Raw genomic sequence first — 25,314 nt, forward strand, 5'->3', positions numbered from 1 at the left:
TTAATTTTAAATTGGCAAAACTTTGTCGCTTTTAAAACATGCAAATAATTCCTAGAACAAAAGAAAAATACATATATACATATACAAATGACGCTGTTAACAACCTTTTGAAGAATTTTGTCGACGGATTCAGAAGTGATAAAAATGGGTGATATATCCCTCGATTTGTCCAAAGCTTTAGTCGTGTGCACCATGAAATATTGTTGCACCAGTCAACACCATTTGCACCAGTCATTTGTGTGGTAAATGTGGTAAGCGTGATCCCCACCACTTATAGCCCACTTCTTACCTTAAGGACCCTCATCATTTTATAGGAAAAAAGCGAATAACGGAGTAAATAAAAGAGGTTATTTACATTCAAACATTGCTACAATGTATGTAACTGAAATGTTATCTTTGAATGCATTTGAATTAATTCGTAAAATAATTCACATTACTTTTTTATACATTTTCCATCTCTTATTGCAAATAATTTCCTATATAATTCTTAGTTGAATGTCTCTGTTAATATTAAAAGCATAATTTCGATGATTATTTTTTCTTCATCATGCACATAAAGTCATCTTTCTTTAGAATAAATTGAATACCACTTAAATTAATAATATTCTGATCAAATTTATAAAGTTAACGCAGAATTTCTAGTCTAGAAAAAATAATTTGGCCTCATTATGCAAAAACTAACAAGGCAAATTACTATTCGTAATATTTTACATACATTATTTATTGTAGCTGACTCTTTAATTTTCTAGCTAAATTCCATGTTTTAAATAGTTTTAATAAAATGCTTTAAATTTATTTTAATGGATTGAATTCATCCAGGAGTTTAGAATGATTAAAGTTGTTTCTAGTATATCATTTTGAAATATTTTCAGGGGTTCACAAAATTTTTTTGAAATAAAATGCCATAGGAAAATGTGTTTTACATGTTTCTCAAACTCCGCTTGATTTATTTTGTAAGTTCTTTGTTTATAATAAAATTTAGAGCCTTTTTTGAGTTCATTACTTTCAAGAAATTTATTTCAGAGAGAAATGTTTGCGTTAATGCTATAAATCTTTATCATGAGTTATATTTTATGAAATGTTGGTAAAAGTAAAAGATATTTAAAAATGTCCCGGTAAATTTTAATGAATTTTGGAGATTTCATAAAGTTGTTATATTTTTTTTTTATAAAACTTCCCTGTGCTTTTTAAATTATAACAAAAATTAAGATTGTAGTATGTCTGAATTTTTTTATTCGTGTAAACCAATTTATTTATGAGGAGGCCATAACAAGTTGTTCCGAAACTGATATTTAACTTACGATTATCAATCTACTGATATGCATTTAGTACAATCAATTTGTAATGATTTGAGAGTGTATACACTTCATTGTATTTTACTCAATCAAACAGACGTCGTTATGTCACGGTTTTTACAGATAAAATTAAATAAATATACATCCACTTGCAAAAAAGATAAACGAAAGTATGTACTAGATACAAACCAAGTAATCTGTCCACTCTTTCCAGGTCCAATTGCTCCATCTGCCTTTTGTTCCAAACGTATTCGGCCTTGAGTCCCCGACGTCTCTTGTCTCTCACCCAATCGTCGATCAAGTTTCTCCCGTCCAGGCGCCTCCCTTCTAGACTCGGCTCCTCAGGATCCCTTGAGACTTTGGGAAGCCAGTGGCGTCTTCCACCGCCCATCACCACCTGGAAAGGGTACATTCTAAATTGGTTCTTGAATGTTAGTACTGCGAGAGCTGAATCTCAATGATACGATTGAGACATTATATTGTCAATTGAGAGCCATCAGCTGCTTATACATGTTTGTTGATCCCAGCCTGTGCAAACGTACCTTTAAAGAAGACAACGGCTTAATTGTTGACGATTTCCATTAGAACTGTAATAAGAATTTGAAAGTAGTTTGTATCTTGTATTTTCTGACATCTGCGATCTTACTAGTTCCAGACATAATAGCTTCCTCCAAGTGAAATAACGCGTGACTTCAATTATTACTAAGATTCTACACACTCCTACGGAAAATAAAAAAGATCATTTTAAGAATTTTTTAAACAAGTTCTCGATTAAGTATATCAGCTAAATAAATTTTGTCTATTAAAAATCTTACATCCCTTTCTTAACGAGAAGACCTCGAGAGGAAACTTTGATTTCACTTTGTTATCATAAAACTCTGATGAGCTGGAAATTTAATTAGTTCCTTAACTTAGGTTTTAAACGGTAAATCTTAGTGGGAGTGAGAGTGTGAAAAGGTTAAAGTATATCTTATTGAGAGTTAAAAAGTTTCAAACAGAGTTGCAATGTCAATTATTACATATTACCGAGACATTTATTAGACTGCATTGCGTCGATAGTTTGTATGAAGTTTTATTGATTGAACTCTTAGAATGTCCCCGTTCAGTTTAGATAATTTCAATTCTGTTCAAAGCATTTCTTTATCATATTAGTGTGTTTGTTGATTGCAACTTCAATACTCATCTTATAAATTCTTAACTTCACAAATCGTCTTAGTCTGTAAATAACCAATATACCTTAGTCTTTATTTGTTCATTTAAACTAACTCTTTAAAAATGTGCGGAATATTTATTTTTCAATCGCACAAATATTACACAGGTTAATCTCCTTCCCAGTCCATACTCAGGGAAGTGGACCAGACGTCTTCATTTATTTTCCCTCACAATCTTCCATCTTAATTATATATTTCCAGTAAAAATTATAGAGCATAATAAATAAAAAAAATATTGATATTGCCAAGTTAATGTGGAAGAAAGCTTATCGTGTTTAATGCATTAAATACTAACGTTGGAGAAGGTCTCTACTAATATCTGAAAAGTAGTAAGCCAGAGCACTATACGGCATAACGGTTGTGTTTGATCCTTTCAGTTATGACGGTGGAGGGTGTTGAAAAGTAGTAAGCCAGAACACGCCAGGTTGTATTTAAACCTAGATATAGAGTGTCACGGGTGTTACTTGTCTCTCATGATTGAAGCAATGGTGGACTAAATTATAAGTATAATGTGTATGTGATACGTTCTACTTAAGTTAGGCTGAACCACCGTAGTAATTGCACATAATTAGTGAAGATCACTTTTAGTTAGATAAGAGCCAGTACACTCTGGGAGGAATTTCGCTATATTGATACGCAGGCAATAACAGGTGTTAAATTGTAGTTTTGTTAAATAGGTTATCTGATTATGCTAAAATACTAGTATAATAAGATTACCCGTCACAAATAGCTAGTGCACATGATTATGTCACTTGCCATCTGCAAGTCTGCAATTATATACCTCCAAATCCCAGTAGGTTAGACCAATCCTAGGTGTGTATAACGATGCTAGTTCAACATCAGAATGAAGAACACAATTACTTGTAGAGCTTCAAGAGTCTCACTTTCTGTCTGAGATCGTCTACATATTTAGGTATGAAATATAATGAATTAGTAAGTATTGCTACGTTATTTTAGTGACATTTTACATACCTGTTTTAGCTTCTTCTATCCTTTCGACCGTAGTTTTTTTGGACTAGTTTCTGTTTATTTTCTCTTTCCTTCATACGTAACTGTCAGCGTAAAAATTGTTTACAATTATTAGGGTTTTAATACATATGTTTTAAAAGGTATGCTTTATAAAGGGCAGGTTCAGATTTCGTTCTTGATTTAACAACACTTATATCATACCCCATATGCTGTCCTGTTTTCTTCGAAATTCTAATAAGTGATTACCGCAAACAGATTATTATATTATGGGCAATAAAAAATACATAAAATACAAAAAGCTCCACTTTTATAAAAGAAAAGTGCGCAAATATTCTTACATTGATATGCCTCCCTGGATCATCTTCAACCAGTTGTCGAGCAATGTCCTTACAAGATTTTCTGGCTGTGGCAGGAACTTTGCTGTCATCCTCCCAGTAGCGGCTAGCTGAGTGAGCGTAGAGAGCCGCAGGAGTAGCATGTGATACTCTCGTGTTAGTCACTATACCGGTCGCTTTACCTGCAAACAGACAAGGAATTAACAAGATTGTATAGTAATGGCAGCTGATGACTGCTAGTTTTCTCCAAATAGCGGCTAGCTGAGTAGGCGTAGAGAGCTGCAGGAGTAGCATGTGATACTCTCGTGTTAGTCACTATGCCGGTCGCTTTACCTGCAAACACTCAAGGAATTTACAAGATTGTATAATAATGGCAGCTGATGACTGCTAGTTTTCTCCCAGTAGCGGCTAGCTGAGTAGGCGTAGAGAGCCGCAGGAGTAGCATGTGATACTCTCGTGTTAGTCACTATGCCGGTCGCTTTACCTGCAAACACTCAAGGAATTTACAAGATTGTATAATAATGGCAGCTGATGACTGCTAGTTTTCCCCCAGTAGCGGCTAGCTGAGTAGGCGTAGAGAGCCGCAGGAGTAGCATGTGATACTCTCGTGTTAGTCAATATACCGGTCGCTTTACCTGCACGAATATTATGAAATAATTGTTAGTTTAGTTAGGGTATACCGATGGCCGAGCGGTGTTACGTTGGACTTTAGGTCTGGGTTTAGGGATAGCGTATGTTCAAATCATGTCATTGACCGTTGCACATTTAACAGAATAATTGACATTGTGTGTATTGACTCTCTCCCTTGTTCTATTTTATAAGATCCTCGCACAGGTCAGTGGATCATGAGGACATGTAGAATAAGGCTTACAAGGGTAGCGGGCTCTCTTTCAAAAAATTAACACTTTGCTACTATGAAAAAGGTCATTTACAATTAATAACGTTGTTATGATTTTCCAGATTTCAAAACATGCAGCCGGGAAATTTTGTACATTAAAAAGAACGCGTATTAATAAATATTTATATATTTCTTTAGATAATAGACTCATAGTTCATTGCTAAAAGAACCGAAGTCGAAGATACCAGCTGCACAGTTACTTTGGTTATTATATAGCTCCTTGGCATTTCAAAGTTAAACTGAAGGTTACTAAAAAGTTTCATGGTATTATAAAGTTAAGCTGAATATTTTTTCGGCAGTTAACTAAACCGATCTAGAGTTCAATTAAGTTTTTATAACTCCATATTAATTATGTATATGTGTAAATTTTTTTGATATTTTAACTCTATTTTCATACTAATGTGGATTCTGTTAATCTATTTAAATATGACTTATGAAACAATTAGATAAATCAAATACAATTATCATGTCATTCCAATCATGTTTGTACGTTTAATTACTTTAATACATGCACACCAATACAACCCTGATTCTTCATAATTCGTACATCATAATATGATGTAAAATACATGTAAAAGTACAAAAATACTTAAACATAATTCAAAGAATTTCAAATTTGTTGGATAAGTTTTTTACAGTTATTAAGTTCACGTAGTTTTTAAACGATATACAGTATTTAAAATACTTCAATTGTATCCTTGTGGCTATTTTCTGCCTCGATTAATCTACAAATTCTATATGTTCTTTCAATTTCGCTTCTACCCACAATGATCCTTAAACTACGTAATTTAATAATAAATTCTTAAACCATGGGCCAATTTCTAGCGTAATCTACTTTGTGTCCCAACAGCATTTGTTCATAATTTTAGGCATTTAACCTTCTTATACGTACCTATGTTATAATAAAATGTTCTTATCATAAATTATCAAAGTTTATTTTGTTTATAATATAATATTCGAGTGTTTATCGTTTACATTTAGACTCATAAGCAGTTTTTTGTCCCATCCACATGTGTGTAGTCTTTGTGGGCTAAATATTCTTTAGTTACAAAAGTGTGTATCGTTTGAAATTTTGTTTCTTGAATAAATAGTTTTTATTACATTTATTGAAATTATCTTATTAAAACCCCTTTTCTTATATAAAAAATTAACAACATATAACGTACCTATGATAAAAAGGGTCGATTCGGTTAAATTTTGAGTTTAGCTCCAGTCACCTTCCTTTTGTTGCTGAGTCTTTTATCTGACTCTGTCTCGGACTTGACTCCTGGAATCTGGAGTAATATTCGTCTGAGTAGATCCAGAAGGGTTGATTCAGTTTAATTTCAAAATTTCACTTAGTAATAAGTGTCTCTGATGTTGAATTTATTTCACAATTGTTGTACATTAACGTTTTATTCACAGCATAGGTTTCGTAAGTCTTAAAATAAAGGTTACGTAAGAAAATATATTATAACCCTAACATGAATGTAACTTATGTCTTTAAGTTATGTACAGTCTGTTTCACCTTCCTGTTGAGCCCAATCAATGAGGGACTCCACCCTCGACACGAAGCTAGACGTGCAGTTCCCGAACTTCCCTCTGATGTCCAGGCCGACAGTCTCGAAGTTCGCCTTTACACCGCAAAGGAGTGCCGTAGCGCAGGCGGACGACTCGCCGATCTGAGCGTCGAGATTGTACGTCTAAAAATAGAGTAGTATAAATAAAGTCTATCAATACAATTACCGGGAAGAGTTTTAATTTCGCTCTTGTTGTTATCCTCCTCCTTAGAATACAATACATCACAGAACCTAAGATGAAGTAAAGTAGGACCCCTCGTATCCGACCACACGGCGTGACCGACTCCTCGGGATATCCGACCGAATCCGATTGTTCCCGGTATCAGGCGATAACTTTACTTAGATAACTTTCATTAGTCCAATTAAAAGTTTCACATTGCGTTTACATTTAATTTCGCTGAGCTATATGAGTTGTAAGTGTAATCTAGTTAATACTATAAATGAAAAAAGAAGATAAATAAAAAATAAAATATCAAAATATCATACAATATTACATGCAAAAATTAGAAATGTGAACAAATTAAATTTTCTTTTACGAAATAGTATGCTCGGTTTAAAAGGTACGACTTTTAAAACCGGAATTTTCAAACGGTTCATTTGAACATTCGTTTTCTAAAGAGTTTGTGCAATTTATTTGGAACTTTTAAAGCAGAATAATACACTTGTCAATCCACGAGGGAGTATAATATTTAACCTCTTGTGTTGTAGGGTAAATAATTGATTTTTATGAACTGTCTACTATTAGATTAATAAAACCCTAATAATTCAAATATTTATAGAGATTGACGGATAAACAATATGTATGAATAAAGGTATATATAACTGTCGAGATCGGAGTTTAAACATTATTTTCCGTAAGCATATATCTTTTCGATTGTTATTCAATAAGTTACTGTATACAGCATGGTATATAGCTTTTACACTGTTTTATACACTTACTGTATTTATGGTTTTCGTCCAATATATATACACGAATTTGCTCAAAAAAGGAGGATTTCGCTGCTAGGGTTATCCGAATCTTTTTGTTCCGACCACAGCTCGGTGCCGTCAAGATCGGATATGACGAGTTTTACTCTACAAACTGTTATTTTTTTAAACTGGTAGGGAGTGTATGATAATCAAAACATTGATTAAATACATTAGAGGAGATAACGCAAGGAAATCACAATCGAGTTACATTATTAATCTGAATAGACTTCTTGTTTGACTTTTGATAATACAAAAATCCTGTTTAGGGTGAATTTACATTGCCCTCCACTGCGGAATATTGAAACAATAAACAAAGCCTTGTGTACCGAGTACGTTAAAGCGAGGAGACGCTTCTAGTCTCCATGCATAGTTTAAATTATTCTGTGCACCCTTGTATGTAAATAAATGAAGAACTTCCTGTACAGCAGAACCGTTCTCAGTAAGGTGTGATTCTAGAGTGTTACAGTTTATTCTGTTAAATATCACGGACATTAGCCAGAATCTCTTTGTAATACTCCTGTTTATATATAACGGATGTCCTGTACGTTCTAACTGAATATTAATTTGTGAAAGGTTGGGATTTTTTAAATTTTATTTTGAGGATGTGTAGAGACATTAATTATTTTCCAGGTACTTTCCGTTGTTCAGTGATATAAAAAGGCAGGAGTACGACATATCAAGTGTCGTAACAGGCTTCTCTAAAATTACATCCTACATTTCAAACCTGTAGTTCATTTCATTCCAGAGATGTTGAGTTTATTTACAAATGTATTACTATGCTGTTTTCCCGTTGCGATCATGAGTACCTATAAAACAAATGTAAAAATATTTGCCAGCGCTCAGCAAAATCCCATTATGACATGCACCATCATCCAATTTAGTGTTTCTTATTTAGAAATGAAGCTTCATGCAAAAATTAAAGTCGGATCTTTTCCGTCACACGTATACCACTATTAAAATAGAATTTTTTGGTCGTTTACTTGATGATTAAGTAAAAGTACGACTACAATGGTTGTGATTAGTTATTTTAAAGCAGGGTTCTATAGAAGCGACATTCTTAACTAGTATATCCTTATCTCTGTCTGCGCGATAAGCGAGCTTCTGCCAACGCGCGCTGCCAGTGCACGTCCATTCTTTGCAGCAACCAGTTTATTGTAGCCTACTATGAACATTGTTCCTTGCAGCAACCAGTTTATTGTAGCCTACCATAAACTTTCTTCCTTGCAGCAACCAGTTTATTGTAGCCTACTTGAAGTTTCTTCCTTGCAGCAACCAGTTTATTGTAGCCTACTATGAACATTGTTCCTTGCAGCAACCAGTTTATTGTAGCCTACCATAAACTTTCTTCCTTGCAGCAACCAGTTTATTGTAGCCTACTTGAAGTTTTTTCCTTGCAGCAACCAGTTTATTGTAGCCTACTATGAACATTGTTCCTTGCAGCAACCAGTTTATTGTAGCCTACCATAAACTTTCTTCCTTGCAGCAACCAGTTCATTGTAGCCTACTTGAAGTTTCTTCCTTGCGGCAACCAGTTTATTGTAGCCTACTATGAACATTGTTCCTTGCAGCAACCAGTTTATTGTAGCCTACCTTGAAGTTTCTTCCTTGCAGCAACCAGTTTATTGTAGCCTACTATGAACTTTTATATAAAACAAAGTTCAAGTTAAAGTACTTGGCGTCTGGCAAAACAGCGTGATAAAAATCAGTGCGGGGCCAGCCGGGCAATGTTTGACTCTTCTTTGTGCGAGTTTACGTGACGGCGGAGACACCAAGGAAAGAACCTGTTCGAGGAAATAATACACAATATCGTCGACTATTGGCCTTCTTTATCGAGTTGAACAGCTAACTAACTTACATATTACGTACAAAAATAATGGGAATGCATTTTACAGGTTGTTACTCAGTGGTATACGTATAACGAAAAAGAACCTTAAAGTCTATTGTTCAGTTCGTTTATGAGATATTGTGTGGGCAGAACCACGAGTGATAGACTACACTAAGGCTCAGCAAATAAATCACTGACACTAAGTTTCGATATCTGACATATGATATCTTGCACAGGTGTGTAAATAACCTAACACATAGTTACAATGTAGGTTAAACTAAACAGAGCTTTGTTATACGTATAAGGCAAAAATTACAACACAAACATTATTGTGGCTCTGTTGAATACATACTACCAATAAAACATGTACTTAATCAAATACAAATTATTGAAACCGAACTAAAATACAAGTTGAACAAGAACTAAAAAACTGTGATTGGTATGGTTGTTTATCTTATTATAAATTGCAGTTTTGTATTCGTTAGTTATCCACCTAAAGAAAAGATCAGATTACAGATCTCAAAGCGTAGTGTTAATAATTTTTTGCATAACTAGACAATAACAGTCCGGAAAATCCTGTTTAATTCACAATCACTCCATCTTCAAAAACAGACTTAAAGTAAACAATATCATTTAATCCTAATATTTATAGATTTATAAATTACCACACATTCACTCGAAAGTAAGGAGTATGAAGGAAAGTTCAAATATTATAAGTGGGAGACCTCTCGAATAATATTCCAAAATATATGTCTTTAGAGATAAACCACAATCAGAACCATCTGAACTTCTGTTTACTTCTCTCAAAAGGGGTATCACTGTAACAAAATTAGATCTATAAATTCAATCTGATGTCATGTTAAGTAGAGTAAACCTGAACTTAAACTTTCACCAGTATTTTTCTTTTGTCAAGATCTTAAAATGTTTTGCTAGCACTATTGTTGAGCCACCCAAAATCACCAACAGCCACAGTTTTTTATGACTTATCCAAAATCGTATTGTTTTAACTCAGTTAAACTTGTAATTTCTATTGACGCTATATTGAATGTAGTCAACCTGGAAACCATTTTATCGATCTCGTTCTTTTATTGAGACCTTTGAACTTTTGTGTCATACGATGCTATATTTTCCTAATTAAAAGAACCAATAAAAACACGTGGTTCAAAATTCTTAGACAGCGTAAGATCTATTTACTGTACACTATAACAAATCTTAGTTCAGCTTTTTCTTGATTCCTTCTCAAAATCCTCAGAGGATCAATTACTTTTCATTCATATTTCTACTTTCTTTTATCTTGTAGTCTGAGTATAAAATACACTTCATGTATGTGTAAATGAGGTATTAGTTGACGTTGTTTATTTTTCCTTTTCAAAATTGTATAAAAGGTATCATAACCACCATTCATTGTACATAATTAGAGCTTTAGTCTAAAGTACGATTAATTTCCTGTATTCTCCGCATTGTACATTGATTTAGATTGTTCTTTATTCTTTCTAAAAATACTTGTACAAGTACATAAAAAAATAATGTATAGACATTTTCTGACATGAAGGCTGGTTGAAAGATCCATTTAGTGACTATTCCTAACAAATAATTTGTTTCTTTCGTTATTTATTAATCGTAAAATGTTGTTTAATAAAAGAATGGACAGCAATGTTTTATATTGATAGCTATAAGTTGAGTGCAGAATTCATTATATACGCATTAAAATCATTAGTTGAGGTTTTATCGTAGTCCTCAATGCTTTTGAAGGAAAAATTATTCAACAATTTGTTTCCACAAAGATTGTGCGCATTTAGAATGAGCTTAACGTACGTTTTATGCAGGTCCATGGCAAACATTTGTTTAGGCTTTTAGATTTCTTCTCATAATGCTATTAAAGGGACATATATTTATCCTAGTACTTAGGCTCTATGCTAGCTTACAATACATATCTCAAACAATATTACTTTCAGGTTGGTCTGTATTATTTTTAAAATTCTTTTTGGATAACTTAAATAAGATTCTTTAGAGTTTTTAGTACGTTATTCTGTATCTTTTTTTCATAATGTAATATCGGAGGGAAAATAATCAACATTGCTTTAACACCAATAGGGTTCTATTCTATTTTGGACATTTTACATGCGTGTACCGTAACAAACACTGGTTAAGATTGGCTTTAATTTATTCTAAATTATTTAAAATTTAATATTCAATTTTTTTATTCATTCTAATAAAGATTTTCAATACAGACATTTTTGTGATATGAGTTTTTACAACTCCTAATAACTTACCCAACCTATAAGCTGGCGTTGCTTTGAATTTGCACATTCGTTTAAAGAACTAAAAAAAATTGCACTTTAGTTCCAACGTTTCTGACGATTATTAACTGAATGTTCATGATTATAGGTTCTATGTATGATCTACTTTTATATTTAGTATTTTAAAAGTCAGATTAAAATATAATATAACATTATAGTATTTATTTTCCAACAAAGATAATCTGGAAAATGTATTTGTATTACGCAACGTCCAAATTGTGATCCTGTTCAGAGCTGAACATCAGATTTCTGACAGAGAAACAAAAAAGGGGTTAGTTAGTTCATTACACAGGTTCGTGGACAGTTTATCAAACACCATGATATTTCTTAATCCACCAAACAATGGTGTGCATGACTACAGAGGATTATGTAGCATGATTGGTCTGACAGTAGCCTTTTCACCACTGAAATTCCTCTATCGTTACCTATGAATTGTGTGGTTAAAAACGCAATCTTCTTTTAAAGGGTGGCCAACTGCCATGAATGTAGACCTCGAAGGTTAAACCCCTGAAATTTTCAGGTTTAAACCTAACATTGCTTAACCTGCACAGAGGATTGCTTCTAGATATACCTACTCTGTGAAGGCCTTTCCTCAGATAAACATGCTCTGTGATTAGATCCACTATCTTAAAAGACAAAGATTAGTTTTTACTGACAAAATCAGATACGTTCCTATGGGTAGGAAGGAAAAGAAAGCTTTCTCTTCCATCCTTAAGCACAAAATGTTTATCTCTTCTTGGATTTTCAGAATTGGTTACATTTAAAAATGGATATAAAGTAAGTTGCGACCGCTATCTTGTTGATAAGTTTTAATAATTAGTATTTAATTTTGTGAAGAGCATATTTTAGAGTTAGTATATATGGTAAAGACACACAGCTTGGCTGATGTTATTCCTGAATTATGCGTGTCATAAAGGTCTGTTATGTTTTGGTTACTTTAATCTAGATTTTAGTTATGTATTAGGTTAGTCATTCAAATGAGAAATAGATTAAATTGCAACACTCAAAACGAAGTATTATTTGTTGTATTATATCGTTTAATGATGGCAAATTTCCGGAAAATCCTGTTTCCCACAAAATCTTTCCATCTTCAGAAACAAACTCCAAACAATGGAACGGATATAAAAGCTACAAAACTGATGATTCCACAGAATGGTTGACGTTCTGTTACTTTTTCACAGAGGTAAGCTTAAAAATGCAACAAGAGCTGTCATTTCCCAAAATTCCGTCATAATCTATAACTGAACAAATAGTAACTCTGTTGATCCTACCTCTCTCGGACACACTCTCTAATGAAATAGCTTGTAAAAATTCTGGACAACTTTGGATTAGAAATACAGGGATTCGACGCTTTTAATTTTGCGTGGTAGTTATTGTCTTGCCCTGATAACGCAGACAAAGATTCCCACAAGCAAGCTACACAGTTTGGAAAACTGCAGAAACTCATTGGGCTCATTAGATAACTAAGGGGCTCCACGCTCACAATTCCCGCCATATTCGTCTGAGACAAATTGTTATAAATTATTAAACTGGAGAGTTATTGAAAGGGTTTTTAATTCCCAGGAGGATCTCCAGGAATACTACCCTAAAGGTGTTGGCAAAGAAGACTTTTAGGATTGAGATTAGAGGCAATATTTAGGATATTATCTCATTTGGTTGTAGTACTACGAGGTATTCGTTACGAAAACACGGTTAGCTCAAGTAACAACCATACAAATGTTCCTGTATTCATTGTTTCTAATATGGTAGTACTTTATATATTTGGTCAAAGATATTTTTATCATACCATTACATCATCGCCCTCACATAACATTCACACGTAAGAATGTGATACATATGATGTTCGCACCGACAACAAAACTGTCATAAGAAACAATTCCTATTCAATCATCATATCGAAACACAATTTCGAAAGACTTACTCAAGTAACATTGAGTAAATATTGCCTACCCAATCTCCGGAAGTGCTCTCTGTTTGTCCTATCGTATACAGGCCATTGTCAATTTCCATTCTTTGTTGGTATCTGTCGCATGCTTTATACACAGATACATTTTGAAAATAATTATATAAAATAAGAACCAAACCCTTCCTTACGTGTGTCGGATAAATTTTACGTCTATAATGGGAATACAGTATTGAGTCTTTGTTCGTGATTAAAAATTATAAGAGATTCTGAACAGAGTGGAGTTTCCAGTGATTTTCAATAAATTTAACCGTTTTGTTCACCAGGATAAAATTTTAAAATATAAATTTCTGACTTTTACTAATTTTCATTACATACCTTTGCTAATGCGACTGCAGAGAACTTCTCCCATGCCAGGTGGCTGCTCTCCCCCGGTTGTCCCTGCCGCTGCCCCTTGAAGATCCTCGCTGCCGTGAGTGTAGCCAGACCCAGTCCGTCCCCAACTAAGAGCACAACATTTTTCGCCGATTGACGCCGGCTCTGCAGCGACAAGCGCCGCTTAAGCGCAGCATTAGCTTCCTCGAACCAGAAGTCTCGGTCTGAGGCGACAAGCGGCTTAGTTAATTTACAACTTAGCGATATTTCTTTGTTAAACCGTACAACTGTTCTATTTATAACTCTTCATTACAAAGTAACTGGTACATTGCTTGATAAAAATCCTTCTTTACAGACTGTCAGCTAGTGAGTGATCAATACTAACTATCAATATTTACAAATAACTTAAACTATACACTTGAGCTACTCGTTGTTGTAGTAAGAGTAAACACAAATGTAAAAATGTTGTTTCAGTTAACAGCCCCACATAAATTAACAAAAGGAATGTTTCAAGTCTTGGATTAAGAGGGACTACTGTAATAGGCGAGTTGCAACAATATTTAAAAAAAAAACTGAAATTAATTTGTTTCCATTTCAATATTTTATCAGAACCATCGATAGGCTTGTAAAAATCTTTTGACAAGTATTCCATCCATAGTCATAAAACTACTACACCATTACACTAGGGTATAAAGTGTTTAACTATCTTAATAAGGCTAAATTTAGAGATGTAGCATAACAGTAGTAGTGAAACTCCATTGAATAACTTAGTCACGTCAAACTCTTCTAGAAAATTGCGTTAATTGTTAAGTTCGATAAATAACTAAAACATAATGTCCGTAATTGTTCTGATCAACTAATAATTTGACATATTATATATTACAACTTGGACTAATAAAAAGAGTGAAACTAGAAATATAGAATATGAAATGAAATGAAATAGAAATAAATAGAATATTGGAGATGAGATAAAATTGTTAGGTCTATTAACGTAAATTATAAAGTGTAATAATCAACTAAAGCATCACTTCCGTTATTGCAGTGACTAACTAATATCTGAACACGTCATACAGTACTTTATATTAAACTCCATGGAATAGTTGAGATGAGATCAAATCTTTAGGTCTATTAACGTAAATTATAAAGTGTAATAATCAACTAAAGCATCACTTCCGTTATTGCAGTGACTAACTAATAGCTGAACACGTCATACAGTACTTTATTTAAAAGCATGATTAATTATTGTTGTAAAATCCCATGGGATAACTTACATTACGACAAACTGTTTCCTCCAAGGGCGTAATAAAATATTAATAATAATTTAACTTGTCATATTTGTTATTGTTTCTCTAACTGTACACTTACTTCATATAAAAACTTTAATATTTGCTTACTATATTATGTTTTGCATAAAACAATTTTGAAATTGTTATAAAGAAATTGATTTTATTATTAACCTCCAAGACATACACATTCGGTTCCAACTGATTAATTTCTTCTAACGTAGTTATAATATTATAAAAACAAGTTAAATTGTTAATAACAAACCTTGGAAACCGTCTTGATCTCCCGTGGCCAGCAAGGAGAGCAAGCACAGCAGACATTGAAGCTTGAGATAGTTGGTTGTCATACCGCCATATCGGCACCGTCACCTTATCTTCTCTTGTACATTTCCAACTCAGTCAGACCAATGGCTTTGCTATTTGATTATAATTAGATAATCTGCTTTGACCTGACCGTTTGTGAATTCCTGAAATAAAACAAACGAACTGTTTAAGTTCAGTTATTATATGGTTACTTATTTGTATAACCTCTTGGTGCATACCCCAACAGGAGAGTTCAGTTTTGGCTAGTTTGTACACTGGGTATAGCAAAAGCCGATGTGTCACTTAAATCTGAATCTGGTATATCCAGTGGATCTCCAGACACATCAATAAGCACAAATGTGTATATATTGGTCTAGAAAAAGGTCTAGTTTGCTGCGGTGGATGGCCATTGTAGTGGACGAGGATTCCTTAATGTTAAAGGCAATTAAAAGCCTAGAAGTCAGGGAGTATGTCTTTCCTTGTCCCATTTGGCTAAAAGAGGCTCTAGCCTCCACGTCTTTCAAGTGACTTGACTGACATATGTCCGTTATCTTTTCTCGTGGATCTCGACTAAACTTTCATAGCTCCAATAGTTTTGTACAATTATATTGTATTGTATAAGTTTAACATTCCGGTTCGTCTTAAAACTTAATTTAGGCTTTAACCTTAAATTTATAACTCCTGCCTTTAGATTGGAACTTTTGTATAAAGTAAACCGTATCTAAAATACCGTTAATATTCAAAAGCATATTTATATCACAAGTGAACTTAAAAAGGGTAAAAAGAAAAAGAAAAATTATTCCAAGATAATCTAGTTGATTTAATTTTACTTTTATTAATATAGTTTATGAAACTTTAAAAACATTAAATGGTTCTGGAACTCAAATGACGTCATTAATAGTGGATTACAAAACATTTCAAAAGATAATAGTGAAAGTATTCTTTAGTATAAATAATTAATTAGTGTAAGTAAAATAGTATTCGCGCAAACCTTAGTAGAGTTATAATGAGGTAAAGAAATTACACCTTACTTCAATTTAATTACAAAAACATTTTATTATTTCACTTACATTACATTTTGCTAATTTAATGAAAGCAAAATAATTTTTAATTACAGACATTTTATTCCAAACCTTGTGGTTATTGGAAAGAGGACTAAACGCTTTACATTCACAACGCCTGCCATTGTGAACAAACGGGTACGATTTCGCAACGATCCTCCAATATTTTGTTGGGTGGGGGAGGAACACATTATATTGAATATCGGAGCTCCTTGATATATCGCACTTGCTTGTATGGAATACAGTTCAACTTATGCTATGTTGCCAAAAGCAATGAACGGTGCAGTCTATTTACCTATCGGCATACCATCTAGTCGTTTACTTAGACGAGGTTTATCGTTTCAACGTCAAAGTTATTATTCACTGCATTACATGTAAATACCAAATTTAGTTGTTGGTATAACGTACAACACAAAATAGTTAAAACTAAGTATAATTGGCCATAATCGAAGGTGGGCTTTTGTTCAGTTAAAATACAACTAAGTAAAATACGATACTCCAAAACATTTTTACCTGTATTTATTATCTTATTGATTTGTTTTTTGGATGGAAGGGGCGATCTTTCTAATGACATAGAGATAACTATGTTAAAGATATCTTAATAAGAAATGTTTACCTGTACACGCAACCAAATCCCTTGTATTTTCAGCGATCGCTCGGGTTTCGTCTTGCTGGTCATCTAAGAGACAATATTACATTCCAAAATATGACCTTGAAATTTACCATAGTTTTACTGTTTCATAATTTTGTTAATGATTTTTAGAATATTATCCCGGCTTAGCCTTTCACAAAAGCCCAAAGACAATCAGGTCAAAAAATTATATCCCAAGACCTATTCGTACTGTGGTCATTTTATAAGTTTCCACCTTCCATTCTTCATATTTGTACATTCGAAAATCACCAGGAAAATATTTTCATATCAGTTAAAAAACAACTAGATTCAGAAATCGCATTTCAAAAGGTATTTTTCTGTATATACTACACACTATTGTCTTTACCAATGAGCGTGTATACAATTTACCTCCATTTACTACTATAAATAGTTGTGATTCGTGTTACAATGGAAATAATCCTACTTTTCCTGTATATTAAAGATACTTTGAAGCACTGAAACAAAAACCTTTCTTCGTGAAACCAATATAAAACAGATCACTATCACCATTACGCCAGATATAGCGACTCTCAGCGCCCGAGTAGCAAAAGTCGAGCGCTCGTCCAGTCAAACAGTTTTGGGTAATTTAAAATGTAATTGAACGTCTGTTTGTATATGGACATTTTACTTGTACGATTGACAGATTTTTCTGCCCTGAAACATTTTTGTGCAGCAAATGTAGATCTATATCGGACGATGTAAAAAATAATTTCCACCGATGTATTAAATAGCACGAAAGGGCAACTATACAAGTGTTTACCACATTCCTCGGCAAAAATACGAAACCCTGGAACAATCGGCAAAAATTATTTTGAATTAAATTAGCATTCCCTCGTACGCCCTTATGTTAATTTTTTATAATTGATAACATCAAAATAACTTCAAACTAAAATTCGAATTGAATACCTGTGGTTATTGGAAGAAAGACTAATGGAACTAACTTACCATAACTTTGAATAGCTTACATAAATCGGTCTATTGGAGGATAAAGGAAAATCATAATTTCTTTAGACTTTTTAGTGGCACGTTTTATAACTAACATCTAAATTTTCCAGTTCACACGAATCATTGCTAACACAACTAAAATTTTCAAGATGGAAATCGTAATAACTGGGGATGGAAATCGTAATAACTGGGCGTTAGGTATAGAAGAATCTGTTCGAAAATGTTCTTGTTGCTTTCAAGCGAACAGATTTTAACTAATGTCAATGTATAAAACCAATGGAGCTGAAGTGATTGCTGAGCTGAAATGAACTAGACGACAAAAGTTGGGTTAGAGAAACACTCTTGTACTTTTTATTAAGAATCGTGTTTTGACGTGACAACGTCTTAAATTAGGTTGCGGCTCGGAGTCACTCATGAAAAAGTGACGTTACGCCCGGTAACGTTACGATGCCCGTCCAGTGGGTCCGCCGCACGGGATCCGCACGGGATAAAGCAGATAACTGTGGGTCCGCCGCACGGGATAAAGCAGATAACTATGTTTATTCGTGAAAATGTGGAGTGCTTAGATTCGTCATTTTACAACAACTACAACAATAAAGGTAAATAATTGTACACTGATATTTCATTATCGTAAACTATGATTGATTGATTAATTGTTAGATTGACACAAAAGTTGAGAAACTGAATTTATAGGTTATGTCATACTATTGACAAATGTTGATAGTGTTAAGTAAATTATTAGTTTAAATCACTCTGCAATCAATCGTAATTCAGTCGATTGAGAAGAAACAGCGCGTATTGCTAGTCAAACATTTAAAACAACAAATTATAACCTCTAACCTGTCATAACAGTGCGACCAAACAAACGAACTAAACCGACCAATCACCACGCGCGGAGTTAGAATTTAACTGTGTTTAGCAAGAATTTCCAATTCCAATTTTAGTAAATGTTTTATTCAACTTTACCATTTACAGTAACAAATTTTAATTAATTTCAAATTATGTACAATGTTTTAGTAAACAAAATATATTTCTATATTTAAAATTTGTGCGATTCTTATTTTCATTCAATTCCTTGTTCCTATTGTGCAATTTAATAATATTCATATCAATAAATATTCTACCGAGAAAAAGACGTTGTCACGTAAAATCTTCGCCCGTAAAACCGACTTTACAGGCAACCATAATTTTTATTTATAAGTTTCATGTTCCGTAGAAATCCAGACTCTCTACTTCAGTAAGGCTCCAGGATAGATATGTATATCCAAAACGTATTGTTATATCTATCCATATATATATAATGGTTTTATATGTATTAATTTTAAAACAACCTGTTAGTAAATTTTTAATGTGGACAATTTTGACATAAGCTCAGATATTTCACTACTGGATCTAAATATCTGAGATAATCTTGTACTATAGATCAAAGAGTGCACTAGGTATAAGTCAAAAGTATTCTCTGTACGAGATTAAAACTCTGTGAAAAAATACGAAAATCTAAGTTAAAAATTAATTGTAATTCAAAGTCAAACAGATTTTTTTCTTGGATTGTACTTCACTAAAACTAAAAAAAAAACAAAATAACTCTATAATATCGACTATTAATTGTCTCAGACAGCAGAAACTGTATTCCCTCAGTGTCACCGCATTTGCATCCTGTGTATCTCTGAGACACACGTGATACTCTATCTAAGCACACTGCTCTGCTCAACCATTCTTTTATATTCCCAACTGAACAATTAAACTGTCAGTTCCCTGCCTTACATTACATGTTGATGGTCTCACATTAAACAAAAAGTGCTACATTGTCTGGAACTTGAATAACAATTTAAATTTCTTTCTTTGTTTACTCATCGTCTATTGATACCAATAAAGGCCTTAATTTTATCACATATTTCAAGTTTGTTGTAAAAGGGTGTAAGGTTTTTGCATAAAATGTAAGCTTAGTGTGGGTATGTGTGTGTGTGTGTGTGTGTGTGTGTGTGTGTGTGTGTGTGTGTGTGTGTGTGTGTGTGTGTGTGTGTGTGTGTGTGTGTGTGTGTGTGTGTGTGTGTGTGTGAGTGTGTGTGTGTGTGTGTGTGTGTGTGTGTGTGTGTGTGTGTGTGTGTGTGTGTGTGTGTGTGTGTGTGTGTGTGTGTGTGTGTGTGTGTGTGTGTGTGTGTGTGTGTGTGTGTGTGTGTGTGTGTGTGTGTGTGTGTGTGTGTGTGTGTGTGTGTGTGTGTGTGTACTTGACTATAGCATGATGATGTATATTAGTTGGTTCGTTCAGCAATTCAAGACACTTGAATTAATTAACAAATATTTTTGTATTTAATTTCAAAATCTAATTTATTTGCAATAGTTTTCACGTAATTTAAAATGAGAAGTATCTTATTTACATCACAATTTATTATTGATCTCGAACAAAAATTTTACTATCGTTTGTAATAATAAGTTAGATTTCAATGATAACATTTGTACTTGAATATTATGCTTCAGATCGTAAATATTTTCAGATAAATTCCATTAACATATTAAGCATGAAGAAAATGTCTCTCTTTTAATCATTTAAAACAATTGTATTTTAAAAACTACTCCAGGAGAGATTTTTCAGTTTAAATATCTAAACGATTAAAATGATCAAGCTATGCAAGGGGAGAATGTTCTCTTTAAATATCAAAACGGTTACATTTTATCTTTACAAAAACAACTAGTATAAAATTATTGTGCAAATTAAGAATAATTAACATATCTTATATTGTATTCTTAAACAAGCTATTAATTTCAGTATGTAATTATCTTTAAATTCATTGCTTTTAAATATAAATCCTTTTAAACTTGAAATAAAACATTCAAATATTAATTGATTAAACACTGATTTTACCTAATGTTATTTTCTTAATATTTCGATACAACTTTTTTAACTTAGATATATATTGGGCACTCACACAAGATACTTTTACGCCCAAAGTATTTGTCCCGCTCACGATTCACACTCCCACACACACACACACACACACACACGCGTCTGATCGTTACTCCCGCGTCTTCCGCGAAGTCTCTCGAACTCCCCTTGACTTCTTGAGTGGCTTCCCGTCTCCGCTCCAGGGTTTTGTGTTTTGAGCATCCCACTCCATTTTCTGGACCACGCCTATTCCGAATCTCCACTGGTCTATGGTGAGTACCAATATTTTGTTATCAGCATGTTTGATGGGAACTGTTAAAATGATGATCACATCCTGTTGTCTAGCAGCTGCATGGGAGCGGAAGTCGGTATCCTCTCACCGAATACCACCGGGTGACCAGACATTCGGTATGCTTCGTAGAATGGTTTTATTACAGTACTTCCTTTCCTACGGTGGAAAGGTGGTTTTCTATTTAGTCATGAATTTTTTTGTTGTTGTTAGTGTTAATAATGTCATATCCATGTACGATATCGTGTATCAAACAAATAATAACCCACTGAATACTATTTTGTTTTATATAAAATATACACTACTATAAACGTTCGTGCCGAAAGAAAAGTCCATCTCGGAAGGATTATATTTTTTTCTAAAACCTTTCATAGTAACTTGGGTACTTTTTACCTCTAGAATGCGTCATGGACATTTTCCACAAAGGAAAGAAAGTTTCAGAGAGAGACTAAGTTTTAAGAGGCAGAAATTTTGGTTTTTATCTTATTTTTAAACTTAAACCACGTTTAAGCTCTTATTTTTATTTGTTTTAAGAAAACCAATAAAAAAATTTACTATATTACATATTTAATATTGACAAAATTATCCTCTTTACAAGAAAAACTAATAATGATTTAGATGTGTACTAGTCGTATCTCTACAACGATATATATCCCATTGTCATACGAGCAACAATAAAACTCAGGGTCTCTTCAATACAGTAGGCTTAATAATGTCATTTACTAATGTCTTGAGACATTCAACAGACTGACTAAGGCACAAAGAGACAAACTTTCTTTCTGAGTTAGAACTTTCTAAAACGATTAGAACGATTTCTTGAAACGACTTTTCATCAAGCTATGTATAGCCATTTATTTCAAAAGTACCTAATCTTATATTAATTTTCCGTAAACGGCTCGCTTAATTATCGGTTAATTTAACAATGAGTACGACAAAGAGCGGCTCCCATATGACCTATAGTGAAACCAAGATGAAGAATGATTTATTCATGAATGATATATACGGCTGTTATTTATAATAAACAAATTTTAACATCTTTTCATGGTAATGGGTAACTTGGCAATACAACTGAGAAATTCATCGTTTTCCTTGAACCTGTCAGCTGATTTTTCCACTCCCAAACTTTATTTCCCTGCATAACTCGTGCCGATTAAAAAAATGCAATAGTTCTAGAACAGTCACTGATATCTATATTTTCTTTAATTTTTAAATAAGATTTTTTCAAAATTTAAAACTTACTCAATAAAGTTTCTAGTGTGTTGACTAGCAAACAAATAAACCGGAAACTTCATCGCTTACTTGGGTTGCTCTAATACTTTCAACTCTGCACCATTCCATAGCATCTTATAGCATCTTGGTATATATTACGTGATTTTTCTAAAGGCAGGTTTCCTGACAAATCAAAGCCGCTTGCAGTTATTTTTTACTCTTTTCTGTATGACGGACATTATTAAATGTGTAAGCACATCATTGTGATTCGGTTGTGATCTCTATGTTGAAACAGTTGATTTTACCATTGAAATAAGTTATAAAATCGTGTAACGTTACCTTAAGGAAGAATTTTACCAGAGTATGAAATGTCAGACAATAGTTTTAAATATTTCGTGTGCGTCGTTTGTGTCGAGATGAAAGGTCACACTGTCTAGACAGTTCTGTTGCAGGGCTCGATAGCATATTATACGTTTGGCTTCACATTAGATCATTTTCGAAACTACTAATGAAACGTTCTATTCGAGCACGTTGTTACAAAATATTGTTAAATTTGAAACTTCACCTGTAGATAAATAAAAAACATAAATGAATAACATATACGAGTATAACTTAATCGATGTTTTTCATAAATTTTAATCAAAGAAGGTATCTACATGGTTTATTCACTGTAATACTTAAATAATCTTAGGATTTCCATCAATATGACAGTCTACGATTAGGAATTGTTAATAATGCAAAGAAAATATTTTAGCTAGCTTTACTTATACTAATAGTCAATTAAAAGAATTACTATAAAGGCATGATTATTACGAAACAAATGTTGCTTTAAAGTTACAATCTTTAAAGAGTCAAAGCCTTGGATAACAGGGATCGCATTTTCGATCACGCTACGTGAAACATCAGCACTTTGACTCCCTATACTCGGGTATAACAGGGTTTCTATTTACAACAATACATGATCATTACTATTCAGACAGAATTAGTGGCTTCCACATGTGATTGGGATTACTCATCAATGCATCTTATGAGGTATGTAATCCGTTAGATGCGAGTTACGAAACCTTTCTTGTGCCCTCATCACCACTTTAGGAGTTTTCGCTATTTTTTCTTAGCACTGAAACAGATTTACAAACGTTACAAATCTCACATGCCAGTTTAAATAGTGTGGACAAAATTGATAGTTGGGCCCTTAGTGTAACAGTTATACGCAATCTACCACTCATTACTCCAGTATTTTAAATACCCAGTGCCGTAGGTATTTGAGTCTTAGAAGTTTAAATATTTGTATGAATACGTTTTATGAAATAAAATTGCATAAACCTATTATTGTATCGAAGGATACGGCAGAAAGTAACGAAAAAGTTATAAACAGACGTAATGAATGCTCATTGAATGTTTAACCTTACAATCAAAAAGTTTTTTCTTTGGACTTCAAGGTACCCATGTGCAAAGTTACAAGTCACTAGGACATTTTTGTTAAGAAATATCACATAGGTATAAGTTGAGATAACTCAATAATATTGTTTATTGTGATTTCAAAGACAGCTATTCGTCAACTTCTATAGAGGGATTTTAGAACGCGTCAATGTTGACTTCACTGACAGGGATTTTAGAACGCGTCAATGTAGAATTCACTTAGAGGGATTTTAGACTGCGTCAATGTTGACTTCACTTACAGGGATTTTAGAACGCGTCAATGTTGACTTCACTTGCACACGCCTTTAGGCGACGATTGTGGCTCCTCTCTCTACAATAGTACAGGCTAACTGTGTCACAACTGATTGTAGGTCAATGACTCATTTATAATGCTTCAGACACATTTTATACAACTCTGTACAAAAATATTTTTATGGCATACTAAACCCATATACATTATTCTAAAGATTAAACAAATATTACGTAAATTTAAAACACAATAAAAACAATATGACACATGGTTATTGCCATGCAGTTATGATCATGTTTAAAATATCTTAATTTTTTCAAAGTGCTATGTTGTAATTAAAAAATAAATGAAATACACGACCAATTTTATAAATAAGTACAATGGATAGGCATTGATTTTTAAACTATAGTAAAATACGTAATTGTTTGATATAATAAAAAATATAATAAAATACTAAACCCTTGATTAAGGAACCCCTGTGTTTTCAAGTTTGTTAGGAACTCATGGTTAGCAACACTAAATTCTGCCCATTTAGTAATTGATTACATTTGTCTCTCCTTGATTCCGCCTACTTGATCCCTTTCTTATGTATTATGCAGACGACAGGATATCTAGCAATGAAATAATATGTCCTCAAACGTTATCCCATTACACAGCAAGCATTTACAAAAATCTTCTACCAATATCAGTCTATAATTAAAATTTAATAATTCTACCCTATTTTAGATGTTCCATCCAACTACGTTTATATTCTAAACTATGTTATCGATGAAATGCACTTCATCTTAAAACTCAAGTTTACACTGGTATACCCAGCGTGATAGCGACCAGTTACAGCCGATTGCACACATCTCTCCTTCTCGTCATCCCTCATTACATCTTGTAACTCAAAGTTTAAACTGGAATAACCAGTGAGATAGCGACCAGTTACAGCCGACTGCACACACCACTCCTTCTCGTTATCCCTCATTACATCTTTAACGTAAACCCCTGCCTCTTCCACTCCCTGCCCTTCCCTAAAACGAATATTAATAATCGCACTCCGTATTTGTCACTTGACACATGGCAATGCCTGTACCACATATGTTTTTCTGCCAGTTTCCGTAGTAAGCACGTTGGTCAATCGATGTGCAACATGTTTACCTCTTTCATTGTATTTTGAATGATTACCGTGAGAGTAAAGCAATATGTATTTTATTGGCTCGTTTCGAGAGGCAACATATAAATAGGTGTATTCTGGGGTACAGTCGTTTCGAGAAAAAGCGATAAAGCTACTTTACCATATCTTACTCTCTGGCCCCCAACACCTGTTACCCGTAAGTTATCTAATCACAACACGGCAACAATTGAAGGATTGCGGACACTATAACATATTTTGCT

At 33.3% G+C, this 25,314-nt stretch overlaps 1 protein-coding gene across 1 annotated transcript in view; it reads right to left on the reverse strand.

Moving 5' to 3' along the window:
• The window catches only part of LOC124370062 (alkaline phosphatase-like), a 54,617-nt gene that overhangs the window by 21,022 nt on the left and 8,281 nt on the right, over positions 1-25,314 (reverse strand). Inside the window, exons 2-6 of the mRNA XM_046828381.1 lie at positions 15,188-15,389; positions 13,643-13,863; positions 6,216-6,390; positions 3,814-3,992; positions 1,485-1,692 (exon numbers count right to left, since the gene is read on the reverse strand). Coding sequence (XP_046684337.1) covers positions 1,485-1,692; positions 3,814-3,992; positions 6,216-6,390; positions 13,643-13,863; positions 15,188-15,269 — 865 coding nt within the window. The 5' untranslated portion in view covers positions 15,270-15,389. The remainder of the gene's footprint in view (positions 1-1,484; positions 1,693-3,813; positions 3,993-6,215; positions 6,391-13,642; positions 13,864-15,187; positions 15,390-25,314) is intronic.

Source organism: Homalodisca vitripennis, chromosome X (assembly GCF_021130785.1).
Source record: "Homalodisca vitripennis isolate AUS2020 chromosome X, UT_GWSS_2.1, whole genome shotgun sequence".
Taxonomy (NCBI): Eukaryota; Metazoa; Arthropoda; class Insecta; order Hemiptera; family Cicadellidae; genus Homalodisca; species Homalodisca vitripennis.